The sequence below is a fragment of the Corvus hawaiiensis genome, chromosome 3, assembly GCF_020740725.1.
Source record: "Corvus hawaiiensis isolate bCorHaw1 chromosome 3, bCorHaw1.pri.cur, whole genome shotgun sequence".
NCBI lineage: Eukaryota > Metazoa > Chordata > Aves > Passeriformes > Corvidae > Corvus > Corvus hawaiiensis.
The window spans coordinates 109,420,652-109,440,175 of record NC_063215.1 but is presented as its reverse complement, the minus strand read 5'-3'; the positions used below and the strand labels follow the sequence as shown (position 1 = coordinate 109,440,175).

General features: G+C 46.5%; 2 protein-coding genes across 6 annotated transcripts in view; one reads left to right on the top strand and one right to left on the bottom strand.

Moving 5' to 3' along the window:
* The first annotated feature begins 137 nt into the window (after positions 1-137).
* EIF4A3 (eukaryotic translation initiation factor 4A3) lies at positions 138-6,792 on the top strand. Its single transcript, XM_048299123.1, has 12 exons — positions 138-339; positions 527-599; positions 1,386-1,452; positions 2,300-2,362; positions 2,767-2,899; positions 3,593-3,673; positions 3,969-4,110; positions 4,880-5,018; positions 5,479-5,594; positions 6,096-6,203; positions 6,289-6,416; positions 6,592-6,792. Exons 1-12 carry the CDS (start codon positions 174-176, stop codon positions 6,606-6,608), a joined length of 1,233 nt encoding a protein of 410 aa, XP_048155080.1. The 5' UTR covers positions 138-173; the 3' UTR covers positions 6,609-6,792.
* A 2,081-nt stretch (positions 6,793-8,873) lies between these two features.
* ATL2 (atlastin GTPase 2) overlaps positions 8,874-19,524 on the bottom strand; it is a 41,300-nt gene continuing 30,649 nt past the window's right edge. The window contains exons 7-15 of one of the 5 annotated variants that reach the window (XR_007202293.1): positions 19,425-19,517; positions 19,039-19,177; positions 18,070-18,197; positions 15,847-15,903; positions 14,997-15,068; positions 12,858-13,289; positions 11,432-11,446; positions 11,092-11,325; positions 10,628-10,804 (exon numbers count right to left, since the gene is read on the bottom strand). Coding sequence is in view for 4 of the 5 variants with exons in the window: in XM_048297327.1 (XP_048153284.1) it covers positions 11,218-11,325; positions 11,432-11,446; positions 12,858-13,289; positions 14,997-15,068; positions 15,847-15,903; positions 18,070-18,197; positions 19,039-19,177; positions 19,425-19,517 (1,044 nt within the window). In the remaining variant the exon portion in view is untranslated. Of the gene's footprint in view, positions 11,326-11,431; positions 11,447-12,857; positions 13,290-14,996; positions 15,069-15,846; positions 15,904-18,069; positions 18,198-19,038; positions 19,178-19,424; positions 19,518-19,524 lie in introns of all 5 variants that reach the window. The other 4 variants (XM_048297327.1, XM_048297326.1, XM_048297328.1 and 1 more) reach the window with 4 other exon arrangements.

Genomic DNA, 19,524 nt, shown 5'->3' with positions numbered 1-19,524 from the left:
CGCGCGCCCTGTGGCCTCGCGCACACCCCGCGCACGCGCCCGGCGCGCCCCGCGGCCCTCCCGCCCCGCCCCCCGCGCAGGCGCGCGCCGCTCCCGCCCGCCCCCCGCGCAGGCGCAGTGGCGGCGCAGGGCGCGCGCGGCGGGCGTTGTGCGGCGGCGGCGGCGGCGCGGCCATGGCGGGGTCCGCGGGGTCCGCGGGCAGCTCGGCGCGGAAGCGCCTCATGAAGGAGGAGGACATGACCAAGGTGGAGTTCGAGACCAGCGAGGAGGTGGACGTGACGCCCACCTTCGACACCATGGGCCTGCGGGAGGACCTGCTGCGCGGCATCTACGCCTACGGTGGGCGGCGGGGACGGAGGGGGAAGCGACGCGGGGCACGGGACGCGGGGCCGAGGGGGACCGGCTGAGGGGAAGGAGGGGTTCGGGGCCCGTGGCAGCGCCCGGATGTCGGCGTCGCGCCTGCGCCGTGCGGCCGCCGCCGGCCGGTGGCGGGGCCTGCCCTGACCGTGTCCCTTCGCCCCCGCAGGGTTCGAGAAGCCGTCGGCCATCCAGCAGCGAGCCATCAAGCAGATCATCAAGGGCAGGGACGTGATCGCCCAGTGAGTGCGGCCAGGGCCGGGGCCGGGGCGGGGCGGGGGATGTCGGTCACGTTCCCTGCCTTGAGGCTGGAAGCGGGATTGGCCACCCGTGGGCCTGAGCTGGTGCCTGGCAGGGTGTGGGGAATGACCTGGGACAGGTTGGACAGAGCAGCTGTGAATGCCCCATCCCTGGAAGTGCTCAAAGCCAGACTGGATGGGGCTCTGGACAACCTGGTCTAGTGGAAGGTGTCCCTTCCCATGGCAGGGGGGATGGAGACGGATGTCGTTTAAGTTCCCTTCCAATCCAAACTATTCTATGGTTTTTTGATGTGACAAGCAAAACTGCCTAACTTGCTGTGATCGTAACAGTTGTTAGTGCCAAAGTTTATTAGGTTTAGTTACTGTAAAAAATATATTATGTCTTAGAGACAAAGAAGGATATGCATCCCACTGAAGAAATCCTTTCTTGGTCACTAGTGGGAATTAGTAGCCTGGCAGATTGCATGGGCTTATCTGTCATTTACTTGAACAAAGCTGTATGTATGACAGATGGCAGAAAGTTAAAGTGCTGGTCTGATAAGGAGTGAACATGCTGGAGCTGGGGGCCCTGGACTGTTGTATCCCTGATATTGCAGTTCTCAAAGCTGCTTGACAGCAGATCATGCTCTTATCATAACAAGCCTTTGTTGGCACTGTTGAGTTCTTTGCAATGGAGGGGTGGGAGAGAGCAGAGGGGTGGAATGTGTTGAAATTGCCTGTACTGTTTGTCCAGACATGCAGAGTATTCACCACACATCTGTTTCTCAGGTCACAGTCGGGAACAGGGAAGACAGCAACATTCTCCATCTCTGTTCTACAATGCCTGGATATACAGGTAATTTCATAGCAGCACATGCTAGAAATAATTTTTACTAAATCATTGACCTTCATCATAAAAATGTATTCTTTAGGAGTGAATAAATGAAGCTTTACATTGAAATATTTTGATTATGGACAGTGACAAAATTCTGACTGAGAACTCCACCAGACTCTGTAACAATTTAACTGTTAAAGCTGGTCTGGCACAGTAAGTTCAGATGAAGTCTTGTAATCATAAAGTTGGCTTTAAGAGTTGACCTCTTTCACCTGTTAGGGCTGAGTTAATCTCTCAGCAAGCAGAATGGTCTTCAGGCAGTCCTAACAGCATCCTCAAACTCTCTGAACAGTTGCCACACGTTGCACAGAATCAAACCTAGATTTTTGACTGACAGCTGTTGCTTTTGTTCTGCTCAGGGGTATCTTGTCCATCCAGTAGTAGTTTATAACTTGGATGTGTAGATGCAGTTGAATATAAGGATGGTTTTCCATGGGCTTAGATTGTTGCTTATCTGTCACTGTATGGGGACATAAAAGTAAAGTTTGCAAGTGGAAAGGACAGCTTTTGCTTCATTTCTGTAAAGTGCTCATAATATTTTTCAGAGATGACACTAAAACATTGCCTTGGAATCCTTGTGCTATGCAAGGTGTTTATCTGAACCCAACACACAGAACTGAAGGGCTTGAAATTTGTTTCTGTTTTGCAAGAAATGTATGCACCTTTTTTTTTTTTTTAGCACAAAATTCTGTGACAAATCCTTCAGCTGTGACATTTCACAGCTTCAGTTGTGTGAGATCCATCATCTCTTGCATGCTTGGCTCTCTGGTCGGTGATTAACTTCCATGTGATCCCATGTTTTAACCAGGTTCGCGAGACACAGGCCTTGATCCTGGCACCAACTCGGGAGCTGGCTGTGCAGATTCAGAAGGTAGGAGCATTTCAATCCCTGTCTGGAAGGCACTGGCAAGGCCTGGGGCCAGGGCTCTGGTGTTTCCCTAGCAGAGCTCAAAACGCAGCTTCCGCTCTTTCTTTCTGTTCCTGAGAGAAATAACAAAGTATCATCTGATACAGGGCCATTTGCTCTTTTGCACAGTCCTGAGTTTTTAAGGCCAGCACTTCTAAAGCAGTTGTGATCCCTGAGGAGCTGAGTTCCCAGTGTTTTAAGGCCTGCTGTTGTGGAGGTGTGGGTAACCAAGATTAAAAACATCCATCTAACTCCTTGTGCTGACATCTTTAAAAACCCCACAGCGTGGCTGCACAGACCTGCATCTCTTCACAAATGCAGCCTTAGGAGAGCCGGGGTGATGAAGCCGTTTCTTTGTACCCACACAGGGGCTTCTCGCCCTGGGAGACTACATGAACGTGCAGTGTCACGCCTGCATCGGGGGCACCAACGTGGGGGAGGATATCCGCAAACTGGATTATGGGCAGCACGTGGTGGCTGGCACCCCAGGCCGGGTGTTTGGTAAGCAAATCGTGATATTTACTGCAACAGTGTTAATGTAACATCAGTGTGAAGTGTAACAAGGTAACAACTTACTGCCCTTGCACCTGGGAAAGTCTAGAGGGAAATCCGTGGTGATGGTATTTTCATTTTCTCTGCTTGTGTTTTGCTTTTCATTGTTGAGGTGACTCTTTATGTGGTGGCTTTGGAAAAAGGAAGAAGTATTACAGTCCCTGAATCTTCGAGGGGATAGGAGCCAGGCCTACATGAATGCCAAAATTAGGTCCACATTTTCTGTGTCCTGGTGGTTGCTCTGTCTTTGTTAGATCAGGTGCACTTGCAGCTGGTACCTTCTGGTTTCACTGCATGAAGAGTTGAACATTTACTGCTCGTGGCAGTTATCACAGAGGTAGCATTGGCCTTCAAGCTCACATCTTCTGAGAAACAGACAGCCCTTACACAAGCTCCTGTCACTGGGAGAACATGACCTAGTTCCCACAAGTGGGGGAAAAAAAAAAAAAACAAAAATCAGCAGCTGCTGAACTGGGCTGGCTCTCAAACAGGATTTGTGGATTCTGTTGACATAAAGTTCATCTGGCATTTTGTATTTCTCACATCTGTCCCTCCTCCACCAAAATGCCCTGACAGTGATGAGTGCAGTATGGGCTCACTTGCTTTCAGAGCTTTCTCATCTCACAAAGTGAAATCTTACAGATATGATTCGTCGCAGAAGTTTAAGAACTCGTGCCATCAAAATGCTGGTTTTGGATGAAGCAGATGAAATGCTCAATAAAGGTAAGACATTTGTCTCCCTTTTACTTGCTTTCTCCTTGCCTCTTTGAGATTCCAAAGTGTCCCAGCTGGCAGGCCCACTTCTAAAAAGTTTAAAGTTTAAAAAGTTAGGCAATTACAGTTAGCTACAGGTTGTAATGAGTTAAACTACATAATATGCCTTGTCTGATGTTACTGATTGACACATTTACGTTCATCCCATAGTACAGAGCCACTACTGAATTCCAGGTCAGATTGTGAAAGGAGACAATATTTGGGAGAAAGATGTGCTAACTGTTCTGTGTGGCTTGATTTGCAGGCTTCAAGGAGCAGATTTATGATGTGTACAGATACCTGCCCCCAGCCACACAGGTGGTGCTGATCAGTGCCACTTTGCCACATGAAATCTTGGAAATGACCAACAAATTCATGACAGACCCCATCCGCATCTTGGTGAAACGGTGAGTGAGTTTCCTTGGAGAGAGCAGGAACTCTGAGTTGGTCCTGTTTACTGGTTCACAGTTAACTGGTTTAAATGCACAGAGAGTCTCTCATGTTCCTTCTCACCATTCCCGAGTGTTTGCAGATGTGCTTATGTCCTGTTTGCCAGCAGGGGCTGATTTGTCTCCCTGACTTGTCCAGTTCTGCGTGCTGCTGCTCAGCCTGGCTGTCCCCTCACCCTCCCCTGGGGATAGCAGTCTCTCCTTGTGGAAATCCATCTTTCACACTTGCCCAGTTCCTGGGCTTCCCCAGAGGATTTTTTTCGGCTTCCCGTTACAATTTCCTATTACATAGCAGGCTAAAAAACCTTTCAGCTGACTGATCCTGGATGTTCTTGGAGGCATAGCTTACATCTGGTGGTGTCACAGGTCCTTGTGCACTGTAACTCAGGAGGAGTCTCCCTCTTGCCTGAGCCCTTACTCTGCCCAATTTAGTATATTCGAGCTTCTTGAGACTCTCTTCAGTCTCTCTCATCAAGAAGCTGGAATGTAAAAATGCTGGGAACAGAAATGTTCCACTTTGGAGCTGGCTGGCTGGAGCAGAGCAGTTCCTGTCTCTGCTGAACGGGTCATGTCAAGGCCCTTCTGAATTTTCCCAGGAGTTTCTAGAAGCTGGGACTCTGTCTGGACCCAGCAACCCACAGCACACAGGGCAGAGGGGTGGTCTCTGGTGAAGCACAGCCAGCCCTTCTAACTGCTATTCACCTGCTTGTGGTGTTCTTCCCTACAGTGATGAGTTGACCCTCGAAGGAATCAAGCAGTTTTTCGTGGCTGTGGAGAGGGAAGAGTGGAAGTTTGACACCTTGTGTGATCTCTACGACACACTGACCATCACCCAGGCTGTCATCTTTTGTAACACCAAGAGAAAGGTACAGGGGCCATCAGAGGGGCATGGTTCTTCCTGAGGGTGACTCAAACAATGCTGGGTTAGTTAAGGAGTCTGGCTGCTCCATTTGGAAATAGTTCAGTAGGACCATGGGTTAAACCCTTGGGATGTGCCTAACTTAAAACAACAGAGGCAGACGTGATACAGCTGACAGGAATTGCCTTTTTAGAGAAGTAGCGCTCAATGATGTGCTCAATCTAATTGCTTGTAATTCCTGGAGCAGAACCACACTTTCTGAATAAATGCTCTTTATTCCTGTCCTTTCAGGGCTTGTGGAGCCCTGAAAGCATCTGGTGTTCGTAAGGATTATTTACTTCCCTTAGTCTCAGAATGCTTGTGGAAGTGTCTCTCAGTCCATACCAGCTCATCTCTGCAATCACTCTGGAGCTCAGCTGCTGCGTTTGGCTGTCTGCACAAAGAGCTAACCCAGGCTGTGTTCACAGGTCGACTGGCTCACAGAGAAGATGAGGGAAGCCAACTTCACAGTTTCATCCATGCATGGGGACATGCCCCAAAAGGAGAGAGAGTCCATCATGAAAGAGTTCAGATCTGGCGCAAGGTAAATGCCCCAAACAGCGTTGCCTGCATCAGTGCTGCCTCAGGGCAGGGAAGCCCATAATACCTCTCCTCTCAAGGCTTTGTTCAGCTCAGGTTAGGGGGAACTCTGATTTGCATCTCTCCCCTGTGGTGTTGAAGGGTTGGGAAATTGCCGCTTTCCAAGGAGGGATGCCCATCCTTCTGGGTGTAGAATTAGTCTGTTTTGTTTTGCTGAAAACATTGGGAGTTGCTGCATTTGAAATACATCAAGGGAAAATTTTTAATTTGTATTTAATCTGTATTTTAAACACCTGGGAGCATTATTCCTTCTGAAAGATCCAAGCTGTGTTGGTCCTGTCTTGACTGAAGTTTGGTGATAGTTCAAGAGACAGCTTTCCATGCAGTACAGTGTGGGTGCTGCTGATGTGCTGTGGGCAGGGGGGAACACAGAAGAGCAGGGGCTGCTGTGTGCTGGAGATTGGGAGTTCCCAGAAAAGTCCTAACTGTGCCTTTCTCTTTGCAGCCGAGTTCTTATTTCCACAGACGTTTGGGCTCGAGGCCTGGATGTGCCTCAGGTGTCGCTGATCATTAACTACGACCTGCCCAACAACAGAGAGCTCTACATCCACAGGTAGGCTGGGCCTTCCCACAGGGCCCTGTGCCTGGGGCACTCTTCCCACGGTGCCTCCATTCCCTCTCCCCTCGTGCCTCCGCAGAATCGGCCGCTCGGGCAGGTACGGCCGGAAAGGCGTCGCCATCAACTTTGTGAAGAACGACGACATCCGCATCCTGCGGGACATCGAGCAGTACTACTCCACCCAGATCGACGAGATGCCCATGAACGGTGAGTGCTCCTCCCTCCTCCCGCGGGGAGCTGCTGTGCTGCACCCGGGAGAGAAATGCCACATGCTTGGTTCCGGCAAGAACCCAGGAGCAGCAGTGTTGTGCTGTCCTGCTGGGCTGTGGCTCTCAGCACACTCAGTTCATACTTTGAATTTTTTGATTTTCTCTCGTTGCAGTCGCTGATCTTATCTGAAGGTCCGTGGGTAGCAGGAAGTTGTACCATTTGGTACCCTCCGTAATTCTGGTTTGGACCCACATCCTTTTCTCATATTTTCAGTCGTATGTTCTTGAGTTGAGCTGCACTTGGGAACTTGTGTAAATATATTGTCTGTACTCCCACCCATGTTTTTCAATAAAAAAAGGAACTTTTACCATAACCTGGGCTTAATTACTTTAACCCAGCATAGTTACAGGCAGGGAGTTTTGAGGTACTGCCATACTTGGCTAGCATAATGAAACGAAACATTGGACGCTCCCCCGATCTGGGTTCATAAAATGCAGGGCTTCCTGTTCTCTACCCTTTCATTATTGTTGTGCAGTGCCACCTGATGTACTTTTCGTTTCCTTAACCTTTAAGGATCAGACATCTACAGGAAAAATCTGTGGCCTGGCCCTAGCCTGCCGTAGGAAAATTGAGTTACAAGATAGCCAGAAATTTCCTGCTGATTATGGCCTTCTGGAGCCAGAAATCACCAGACTTGTTGCTCCAGATGAGGATTTCCCCTCCCAAGGAACCTGGGCAGGCACTTCTTGAAGTAACAGGAGCAGCACGTATCCTGTCTCGTCACCTTCTCCACCTCTTTCTGCTGCTGTACCTCGTTATACCTTCCCCTGTGTCTCTCTCTGGCAGGATGCTGTACTTTGCCAGCTGTAGGATCTTCCATGTGGCTTTCCTACCTCACTCTGCTATGTCCCTTTGTGAGGCAGGAGTTGGCCAGAGGTCAGTCACTGTGTTCTGCTCTGTGCTTTTCCTGCTAAATCAGGATTTTTGCATGCTCAGAGAGGCCTGAATACAGCACAGTTTGCACAGAATTATTACCTTTATTGAGCATTTCATCTGCTTCATCCCTCAGAACTCCTTTCCTGAGCAGTAGTGGAGTAGCCCAGGGCAGAGAAAGCAGCTGTCACCTCCTTTATGCCCCTGTGTATTCTTCTGGTGAAGCTCCTCAGTTCCCTGTACCCACTCTGTGCACCAACCTGATGTTCTTGGCACATAGACAGGAGATGGGAAATACTAAGCTTGTTCTACTAGGAGTACTGATTGTAAGGGGGTGCCCGTGGAGGTGAGGCCACTACAGCTTCGTGCCCCTGTGTGCCACCAGCAGCAAGGCTGAGCCAGCATTCCCACTGGGCACACACACGGAATGTGCTCACACCATCCATCCACATTCAGCACTGGCACAACAGCACCAACACCCTCACTCTGCCCCTCCTCCTGGTCACCGTGACGGGCTTTTAGGGGAAATACACAGGCTCTGGATCCCTCCAGTACCTGGGCAAGGAGGCTCAGCTCATCCAGTCTAGTATCCAGCCTAGTATCCAGCCTCTGGAGCACCAGTCTGCTCCAGTAACCAGCACATGTGCATGGCCCACAGCTGCAGTGCAGTCGCGGGTTCAGCCCACCCTTGCACATCCCCACTGTGCCTGCCCTCAGCAGCTGGCCTTGTGACACGCGTCTATCCTCAACGGGCCCTTGCAGAGCCTCTTTTGCATCCACAGACGGAGTCACACATAAAAAAAGGATCCCAGTTGAACCCCACACCCTCCAGATCAGCCCAGACCTTGTCCCTCCAGCTGCCTCATGCAAAAATAGATGTGTCCAGCCCAGACTGAGCTGCTCCAACACCAGGCTCCCAGGCCCCTTACTCTACTTGCTGGCTAAATCCAGCTCACTGTCCAAGTGACACAACCTCGCTGCAGGCTGCTGCCACTCCAAACGTGCAGCTCCTGTGACCCCAGGTCCCATTCCAGTCCCTGGCACTTTGACCTCGATGCACACGTGCAGACAGAATGGAACCCCCTCTTCCATGGAAGGGAGAGATGGGGTTAACAGCATGGCCAGACAAGGACGTGCACCAGCAACCTGCTGCCACGTGACCAGCCCCTTTTATCCCCTAAAACACCAATTTCCCACATTTCATTAAAAGTCATCTTGACCCCTCCCTTTCCCTCTCTTTGATCCCTCCCACAAGCTCGAGGGGCTTTTACATTCATTCTGCGACTTCGTGGCACAGTTCAGGAACTCTCCCCCCACAGACCCTGAAGAAGAGTACAGATAAAGCCTTGCAACTCCTTGTCCACATGCTGGGAAGAGTTCTGCTTTTGCCATCTCTGCAGGGCACAGCCGCAAATCTCGCACCTTCCTGGACAAGAACACGAGCAGCAAGGGCAGGTGTGGCCCTGCGAGCCCCCCTGTGACTCATTTGATTAGTAAGAGATTAATCACCAAAGCATTGGCTTGTTTGAATAACAGTATTTAATCTGTACAGGTTGAGATATCATAAAATGCGACATTCCTACCTCATCTTTAGCATCATTCCCCTGGAGCTGAGCCCTCACCTGCAGAGGGCAGGTAACCACCACTCCCCAGCAGTTCTTCGCGGTGCAAAAGTCACAGTGCAATTGCTTTAGTCCTAGACAGATGATTTCCCTCACTCGAGAGAGGGGAGATGTTAAAGCTCAAATGTTGATGAGAATTGTTGCCATTTAGGAATGCAAAAACCCAGCTACTGCACGCAGCCAGTTCCAGCTGAAACTACAGCAGGTAATTATTTAGCTGCCTTTACACTCCACACAGTTGGTACTGATTTAGCCAAGAATGAAAGTAAAGCCAGTAACAGGATTTCAGAGTGATACAGTTGTCGGAGGGCAGAATCTGACAAGAAACTCCACAAGTCAAAAGCGTGCTTAAGAACAGCAGGAGGTTTTCCTATACAGGGAGGGGGTATGAGCTGGACAGAGGTCATCTTCCAGAGACAAGCATGAGGGGAACATCGGCTTCAATAGAAAGCTATGAAGTACAATAGAACAAATCTGTTCATATAATTGTCAGGATAAGTATTTGACATAGTTTATGTAGTAGAATACAATACTTGAACATCTTTTAAAAATAAGCACAGATTTCATTTCATATATACATAACTGATTTTAATCATGTACTGAAAATAAATTACAGGAAATAACTTTAAAATGCAACAGAAGACAAGAGTTTCACAACAAACATTCCCATTGATTTTCCCAAGGGGGTGAGAGATTGCAGTGCTCAAGGCAGGTAAATATCACAAATATATCAAAAAACTTCAAATTGTTGATGCATTCACACATTTACATGAGCCACAAACATTCCTTTACAGGAACTGCACTTAGCTACCACAGAACCAGGTTTTGCCATAAACTACAAAACTTTGATACAAAATCGTATTTATATATTTATATTTCATATACATGCCCTATCTGTGATTTCTTAAAAAATAAAAACTAAACACACTGTACAGACAATCCTAACTCATTGCTTGGTAGCTGTAGGCAACATTTTTGGATGGAATTTCTTCCCCAGTAGAATTAATGGCAATATTATATACATGAAGGCTAAACTGCAGAAAGAGACAGCTCAGTTCCGATATGCACCTCCCTCGGGACCAGGTCTGCGAGTTCAAGGCAAGACACCCTCTGTGCTGAGCCACTGCCTCCCTGACAGCCCAGTTCTGCGTGAGGAACCAGCACATGCATCTGTGTAACACTGGTAAAAGGCAAGAAAGCAAGAGACGTGTTGTAATGGAGTGGCCGCTCCGATGGCTCCACCGGCTGCACACACAGGACACTCGCTGGAGCTCGCGAGGGGCAGTGCCGCGCTGGGGACATTTGGTGAGAGCACACCTAGTGTGGGTCTGATCATTACACTTCCCTGAAGTCAGCTCCTGCAGGGGACAGGTTGCCCCTGTAAGCCAGAGCCTGCACGGACTCACAGCGCTGGGGAAGCTCCCCCTCCCTCCCCCAAACACGGGTCACCAGGACTACGTAAAACTGAGCCACTCCCTCCCACCCCAGCGGGCTCCATGGCACCAGTTTGTCTGAGAAGCTGAACACTGACAAACTTAACTCTTCCCCGGTGATGGCAGCAATCTGTGAAGCCAATCACACTAAACTACTTCTACAGTTGATTGTAAACTTTGGTTTATTTTTATTCATTTTTTATTATTATTATTGAGTTCTCATGGTACAGCAAGCATGTCTAGGATGAGAGGGCAGAGTTGAAGAGGAGACGAACTGTCAGTCTGTCTTTAGTCTGGCATGGTGAGACACCTGCTCGGTCAGGCCTGCTTTGATAGAGTTTTTTACAGACTGCCTCACGTGATCCTCCATCAAATTATCACTCATGGGCTTCAACACCTGTGGAATGAGAAATGTGCAAAAGAAACAAGAAAATGAGGTAACCAAGGAAAATAAGATATAAAACCATATAAAGAGATGAGACTTGAAATCATGAAAAAAACTTAGAATGATGAAGTCTGACACAAAGTGGCATGAACTGAAAGAGAAATGAATTTTGCTGCTAGAGTAATGAGGTTAAAGCAGTCACATGCTATGGACACAAGTGACACCCCTCCTACACAGCAGTATTTCACTGAATTCAAACCACTTTACAGTTCCTAGAAGATGGATGTGCAATTCCATACCCCATATGCAGCATCAGTCTGGTATGGTTACAGCATTTATGCAGACCGGCCCAGACGGTCCAGCTTATTGTCCTATATGTGTAAGTGTGAACACTTCAGATACAGAAAGAAAGTTAAAAATACTGGCTAGTTTTTCTTCTTGTTATTGTTGGATGAGAGTCGCTGTCGCGGCACTGATGTAAGAGCACGACGAACCGTTCGGCGTCTAAGGACTTCAAAGAGTTTGGAAAACACCTAAAACATGAATTCAGCTGTTAGGAAAACCGGCTCTCACAACACAGCAGAAAGTCAATCAAGTTCAGAAAAAAAAAAAAAAACCTGATTGCCAGTAACTTCTCACCTTCCTGGGATTCCTCTGAAGCAAGGAGGGAAAAGAAAGGCAGAGATTCAGAAAAATCAACAGTTAAGATTGTGTATTCAATCAGAGTGACTCAGGACCTGCAGTGCTTTGCCTATTACTGATGTGCAGCTCTAACAGCAACACTGCTGATGTTTTTTTGCGACCACCTTCCTCCAGCCCACAAATGGCAAGCTCCTGCCAGCATAAGCCAAGTTCTCCCCCTCCCAGGGAAGGCAGCAGCCAAACCAAGCCTTGTGTGCTTGGGGTACCATGCAGCAGCAGCTCCAGTAGAACTGGAGAGCCTCAATTTCAATCACTAGTTAGTGGTGCTAACTCAAGATTTAGTTACCAATTTATTTACTGATGCTCATTTCCCTATTTTTAAAAATCCACTTTTTCTGCTCCAGTGTAACTCAACCTGACTAGGACCCTCAGCAGGTTGCTCAGATAGGCCTAGTGTACCAGTGCCTAGGATGAGCCTTGAACACAGGAATTTTTCAGCTGCAGAAGCAAGCATCTGTGCAGAAGGCTCCAGTTAGTTATCTGCTCATGCCTCACAGGACACACTTTAATGTCACCCCAGATAAGCTCAGTGCACCCTTTATTTCCAGTAAAAACAGCAGAAAAGTGTTTCCCTTCTGCTGGCACTGGACATAGCTAGTCAGAATGCTCCAAAAACTACTGGAGAATAGGAATAGAGAATTTCAAGAATTCTCTACACTGGCCTTACTGGCCACAGCTGTGTCAACTGAGTTCAGGCAGCAAAATCTCTGTGCACAAAGTTTTCTCCTCCAGCTCTGTTGTCCCTACACTCACATCTTTTCCTTTCAGGAATTTGTTGAGGATTCCCTGCAAACAGCAGTTGCACCCACTGAAGCTGTCACAGACAGCACAAGTCTCCCTGATGGAAGAAACCTGCTGTGCACCCTCTGGTAGCAGCTGCTGAAAGCCATCACCCAAGCCAGTTCTCTCCAAGGACTCATCAGCCCTTCAGCATCCCATCAGGAGAGGAGGGCAGTGTTTCGCCTTTCTCATTGCATGATCTGAGATATTTTATCCACCACATCCACCACATAAGGACAAGCTTATCTATAAACATAACTTCAAAAACAATTCCTTACTATGAATAAGGAAAAAGAGAATTGAGGAGTCCCTCCACTCTTTGCCATCAAAGCACCTACTAAGTAACCTTCTGCACCTTACGTAACACTTTGCTGGCAATACCCGACGCTTATTTAACATTCCTTGTGTGCAGCATCTGTTCCTGAAGAGAGCAGTCACACTACTGAGCAGATTTTCCCTTTGGCAGCACTCACATTCTCTATTAGGTCTAGACCAGCTTTTCCCTCTCAGCAGAACAGAACAGAAACTGTTTGATATGTCTGCTCAAGACAGTTAAGATTTTGCAATAAAAACAGATACCAACCTGTTCCCATATAGCTTCAGCGATCTGATCAATGGCTGTTCCAACTTCTCTGAATTCCCCAGAGTACTTAACGTATGCCCATGTACAAAACGATATAAGAGCCATCCCCAGCACAAGATTACACAGGGCAGCTATGGAGTTCATGCCAAGGAACCCAGTCAGTCCTGAGATTATGTACATGGCAAACATGACTGCAAATAGAGTGGCAGGGGTACGAGCAGCATAAAAGATGTTTTTGCCATCGTTGTGCTTCACAAAGTTTGCATAGATCTCGTCGATTTCCACTTCCAGTTGCTCCTGGTAGCGCCGGCAGAACTCCTCCCCTCCCATCTTCTTCACGGAGCGGAACTGCCGGATGGCGCTCTCTCGGAAATCCTGGTGCTTCCGCTCGAGGTCCGATGGGGCGATGTAAGGCTTATCTCCCCCACACACCTGTGGGAGCGACCAGAGACCACGGAATCACACCCTGAGCCTCTGCTGCTGCACAGAAAGCACCTGCCCCTCGCTGCCCTCCTCCCTTCTGCAGCTCCCTTGGCTCTGTGAGCTCCAGGCCCAGCCAGTGAAGCAGCCTTGGATCATGGCATGGCAGGAGCCTCACCTGTCCAACCACACACAGACCCACAGCACGGGACTAACTCACACTTCTACTGTTCTCTTCAGACAGGACAACAGCCACGTGCACATCCCTGCTTTTTCCCATAATGAAGTCCTCCACATCCACCAAAACTCCCTGGGAAACGGCCACTAATCTCATCCTTCAAAACTGCTTTTTCCACATTGCCCAGAGCGTGTTAAACACTAGGAGCTACTGAGAAATCAGGAGGTCACCACACAAATAACTGCCACTGTTTTCTTGCACTCTGTGACACTGCACCTGTTGTTCCTTACATTTCAGGTCATTAGGGGGACAGTATTTTGGTTATGCATGCTCAGCAAAGGAGGGCTTTGGTTCACGAGGACAACTCAGAAGCTGCAGTAAGAACTACCTTTACATAATCGAGTTTTAAATCCAAAGAGTTCCCACTTCTGTTTTTAAAAATAGAAGTTTCAGAGCTGTGTCAGATCAAGAACATCATATGAGACATCTGGATAAAAAAATCTATTCCATAATTTTTGCATATCTCTACAGTGATATAAAAATATACAGTACTGGGGAACATTACTATGGAAACAAAGTCTGTTTAAAAGAACATCTGTTTCTGTTTATTCCCTGCTCCAAGTTAGAAACCTTACAACTACAGTATCTCAACAACCACTGAAGATTCAAGTTTGGAAGGCAGACTTGACATGTATTATAAACAACATATTTACTATTTCAAGATATTTTCCAAAATGGAAACAGAGGAGTTCCTTTAAACCAGCAGAACATTCTCCAAACAGCCTGCTAACAAATGGAACTGGCTTGTCTGCCACTAGCATTAGATCTTACTCTAATTTCAAAACAGAAAGCTACTTCAGCAATTAAGACCACAATTAGCCTAATTAATGGGGAGCTACATTTGTAGCATGTTCTCACACCTACTGGTCTTTCTGGTTGTACAGTTTCACAATAAGCATAGTCCTGTTAAGCTTTATGAGACAGGTAATGGTTTTCAGAATTTCCTATGATAAAACCTTGCATACCACTACAATGAAGTATGAAATCCATCCAGCACTCAGCTTAGAATGATATAAAATCACCATCTTCAAAAGAAGAAGCAAGAAGGAAATTACATACACAGGTTTTTCAAAGTAATTCTTGTATTTCAAGGGGTTTCTTTAAGTATCAGAATCCTTGCATTTTACAGCCAGTGAATGGCCACAATTCAGAAGCATGAGACTACAAACCTAGAATTTCACCACTATGCAACCCTGGCACAATAAATGTCTGCTCATCTGCTTGTGCATTTCATGTCACAGGATTCTGAGAGGCCTGTCAAGAGCTATGGAGGGAACTAACAGGTAGTGTATCCTGCAAACACAACCTTTTTCATATCTCCCCAACATCAGACACCTCAGCTCAGAGTAGAGTGCAGAACACACACAAGTCCTGGCCCTGAGCTACTTCCCCCCACTGAAGTGCTCACACACAGAGTACAACATGGAAGCTCAAGGCCTGTATTTGCATGCAGGTGTTTAGGAAAGGTTGTGCCATCATACCTGCTCCATGCCTTTGCTGTACAAGTCCTTTGCTCCTGCCACAGCAGCAAGATTGTTCGCCTCAGCTGTTGCCTAGAAAACACAGAGCATCCTCTGTCATCACAGCACTTCCAGCTTACACACAGCATTACACTCCCAGCATACCCCCAAAACCTCCAGATGGCCAGGAAAAGGCCACACAAAAATAAGTGAAGTTTAGCAGTACACATTAAAACATATTGCTGCCCTTCTTCAGCTTTCTAGCACAGCTGCAAACCAACCTCAGCTTGCTTGTACAGGCTTTTCATCATGAGCAATCTCTTCTGAATGCTCTACTGTTAATAAGCACATAAGGGTCACTAAACTATTACATATTAATCCTGGTACTGGACTACTCCCACTACCTAAGAGGAAAGGAGGAAGCTGGTATTATTTCTGCATTATAGTTGTACAGTTTTGGCATCAATCGTAATTGTCAATTTTGTTAAGAACTTAACACTTATTTTCTACCTGTGTCATGTCAGGGACAACTATTGTAGTTAAAGCTGCAAGATGTCATTTTCTGGATCTCCCAAACAGCAAGTTAGAGGAAACCCATGCTTAGAGAGTAAAGCAGCTAAAAAACCCAACCAACCAGATAGACCCCTGCTCCATTTGGTTGATTTCATTTTATTTGGTTGATGAGACTGAGGGAAAAGTACCCAACCATCACAGTTCAGATGGCTTTCAAAGTACACAGATCCTTCAAGAACTACAGCTGGGGGGGGGGGGGGGGAGCTTCAGGCCCACAGCAAGTCATGATTCTTCAATTGCAAAAAACTTACAAAGTACACATCATCTAATCAGACTATTTGAAAGAAAAATAAAATACCTGCAGCATAGATTTCGGATGAGGTAGCTCCTCTCCTTGATAGATTTTAATGTAAGCCTAAATGTGAGGGGGGGGGGAAAAAAAAGGTTTATTTTTCTAAACATTTATGTTTAAGGAGAATAAGAAATAAGGGATAATACAAAGATAGAGTTCAGAATATTTCTTATAATAGTGCTAAATATTAAATCATGAAAATTTCTTCTTACAAGTTTGGCATTTTTTCCCCTTCACTTTCCTGTGCCCAGGACTGGGGCCCAGCAGGGCAGCAGAGCACCCTGAGGAGACACTTCTGTCTCAAGAAGTGACAGGTTTGACAGCAGGCTTCTGCTCCCTCAAATACATGAGGTCTTTGCTAAAGAGAGAATCTTCATCCATAACAAAGGAGTGGAGATGACTATCCCAGCCTTTCTGGCAAGAGGTTTGCCCAAACTTACCCCAGCACTGGGAGAACCAATACTTATATTTCTTCACATGACCTGATCTACTGAAGTGTAGGAGGAAAAAAACCAGATCAAGGCACTTAATGCAGACAGAGCTGAGCAGGCAAAACACTTGCAGAAGCTAAGCAGGCATCCTATCCCTCTGTGCCCCACCCCACTTATCCTCAGGTGTCCTTTCTTTCCCCAGGGTTCCAGAGGTCTGGAAGAGAACACACACTTCATTTCTTCTCCAGCCCACAAGCTGGCCCATGGCACAGCTCCTGGGGACAGGTAAGTGGGGCAGAGCAGGCAGCAGCAGCCATTCCAGTGCTTTGGACAAGCTGTGCACGTTACACCAGCAAGGCCACTCTCAGCCCCTTGAGGGGGTCTATCCACTCTCTCCACACTGCCACTGCCTTCCTCCCTGCCTTGTCTACAAGCCTTGGGCCTGAGGATTTTTTGCTCTAAGGGAGGAGAGAACAAGGTTATCAGGGTCCCCATGTACTCAATGCTCTAGGTTGCAGAGCAACCTACAAAAACATACAGAGTTATACAGGACTCAGTTCCCTTGACACCCTCCTTGCTTCTGTAGCTATTTCCTCCAAGTAAGAGCCCTACAGTTTCCAGCTCAGGCCTCACAATCTCTGCTTCAGATGCACAGTCCCAAGGGAGCAGTCCTCTTTAGTTACATAAGCATAGCATTTCTGCAGCACCCCACAGGACTGCTCCCCGACTGGATACAGGATGGGAATCAGCTTTCCAATAGAGGTTTTACACTTGGTTTTTAGGATGCAGTCCTTTTCCTTTCTAAACTGCTGCTGAACATGCACTCCCTGCACTGGACCTGAGTGGGTCCTACTAGAGAAAAACTGGAGCAAAAAGCAGCATGCAACCATGTAAACAGAGACTGAACCTCTGAGCTCCAGTGCTGATTTTATGCTTGTCAGAACAGCCATCACTTCTGCATCCCATATCATGTCTTCCCTTTAAAAAAGTTACTTCCTTTTACAAGTGAAGTTAAATGAGTTCTGGTCGCAGATTCCTTCATTGCACAGTTTGTTTCTCAACATCAGCCTAACTTTTCTACCCTAAAAGTAGCAAAACAAAATTCCTCTCTTTAGGAGACAGTGGCATCATTCTTACCAAGCCAACTGTCTAAGTCATTCCAATACAAAAAAAAAAAGAAAAAAAAAAAAGGTCTATACACACCAGACCAATCCCTGCTGATGGAGAGATTATGTTATCACATTTCTGCTGGTCTCACCATGATACCAAAAAAGCTCAAGACTAACAGCTGTGAGTATCACACAAATACTTCAGAGCATAGTGGTGCTACACATGCAAGCGTTTAGCAAGCACCTTCCTTGCATGTTAAAAATCTAGAGGGGAATATCTGAAATTTTCATTGCATACCTAGCAGTTTAAGAGCTGGTTTTCTACCTGTAAAAACTACATGAGACCTACTTTAATTAAAAGTAACCAAACCAAAACAAAAAAAAACCCAACTGGGATTTCAAAGTAGGAAAAAAAAAAATCTAATAAAGCTTGAGCTATTTCAGCCAATTCACAGAGAGGAAAATAAAAACCAACCCACAAATTTTGCTAACAGTAGCTTGCTAAGAGCTGTACTGCTAGGAAGTAGTGTGCCAGTTCTGGAAAGTCAGAGTAATGAAATGAAAATAAAAGTGAGCTGATCACTGAGTGTCAGCCTAGATATCTTATCTTCTCTGGGAACAACATGGCCTAAAATTAGAATACTGTCTTTTAAGCTATTAACAGAAATAATTAGTATGAGTTTGCTTACCTTGAAGTATTCTACAAGATCTCTACAGGTCACCTTGGATCCACTAATCTCTTTTTCTACCAAGTTTTCAGGGGCAAGCAGTAACGGCACCAAATTCCGCAGTTCATTCTTAAAATCCTCATCTATATCTAGTAAAATTCAATCAATTCCAGGAGAAAAAAGTGGTTAGTTTTCAATCTTGTATCTCCTAAAGGACCACTGACAGCCCATGATCCTTCTAAATCCACAGCATCACAACTCTGAACTGCATTTTTAAGGTATTTAAAAGCTTACATACATAATATAGCTTTAGTAAGTTCTACCTACTCTTAATCTACCAATCTTAACTTCAGAGGGAGAACAAGGTTCCATTGTCCTTTGAGTATTTAAAGTGCATTTCCCCAATTACACCAGTGCACAATGACCCCACAGGTCTGTACCCTCAGCACAGCAGGAGTTGGCATCCCACCACTGCAACTCACTTTTATAGCCTCTGCCATTCTGATGCATTCCCTCTGCTGGGGGACAGGCATCCATTGGAGGAATCCTGACTGCCTCTCATTCAGCTGCAGCAGAACCCTACGGGTTTTATTTCAGCCATTTTAGAGCTGACCTGTGGTTCAGCAAGTTTTTAGAGAAAAGCCTTTCAAGAAAGTAAAGTCTTTAATCTTGCAGATTCTGCCCTCTGGAGACCTTAGTTATCTTTGGAATCTCTATTTAATGACCTTTAAGCATGTCTCAAGTTATCAGATTGCAATGAACAGCTAGACACAAAGACACCCATTCCCTCTGCCTACTTAATTCCTCTGCCTTTAAACCACTAAGAAGAGCACACAATGCACATTTCTAAATTCTGCAGTTTCACCTTTTAGCCTTGTATTTTCCAGTCAGGCATTTCAATAGCTAACCATTACAGTGCTTAACTTCCATCATAAAAGAAAACAATTTCAGTGATCTGAATTAAGAAACACAAAATGAAAAGCTTCCTACCATTCAATCGCCCATCAAAATTTGGATTTGTTGCAACTTTAAGACCAGGGTGGGGCAACAGGAAACACCCAAGATTACTGAAACAGGAGTGAATATGCTTCCTTACATTCTGTAGCTCTTCATGTTGGTTTTGCTTTACCTGAAGGAAAAAAAGAGGCAGTATGAACTGCTACCAGTTTTGCAGCACTGCAATCAAGATTAACCATCATCTTAAAAGCAGTAAGAGCACAGAAGAGTGTTTAAGCTTTTATTCCTGAGCCTAATAATGTCAACTTTGCATATGAGTGGAAACACCACAAATGTATTTTATTAGCACAAGGAGCCAGCTCATGCTGCATCATTGCCTTGACAGCAAGACCAGAATAGGACTACTGGAGATAACTTACCTGCAATCTTTTCTCTAGGAACTTTCTTCCTCCTTCCAAGCCATATGCATGTTCATAAGGATAACTCCAATCTCTAATTAAGAACATTAATGTCTGCAAC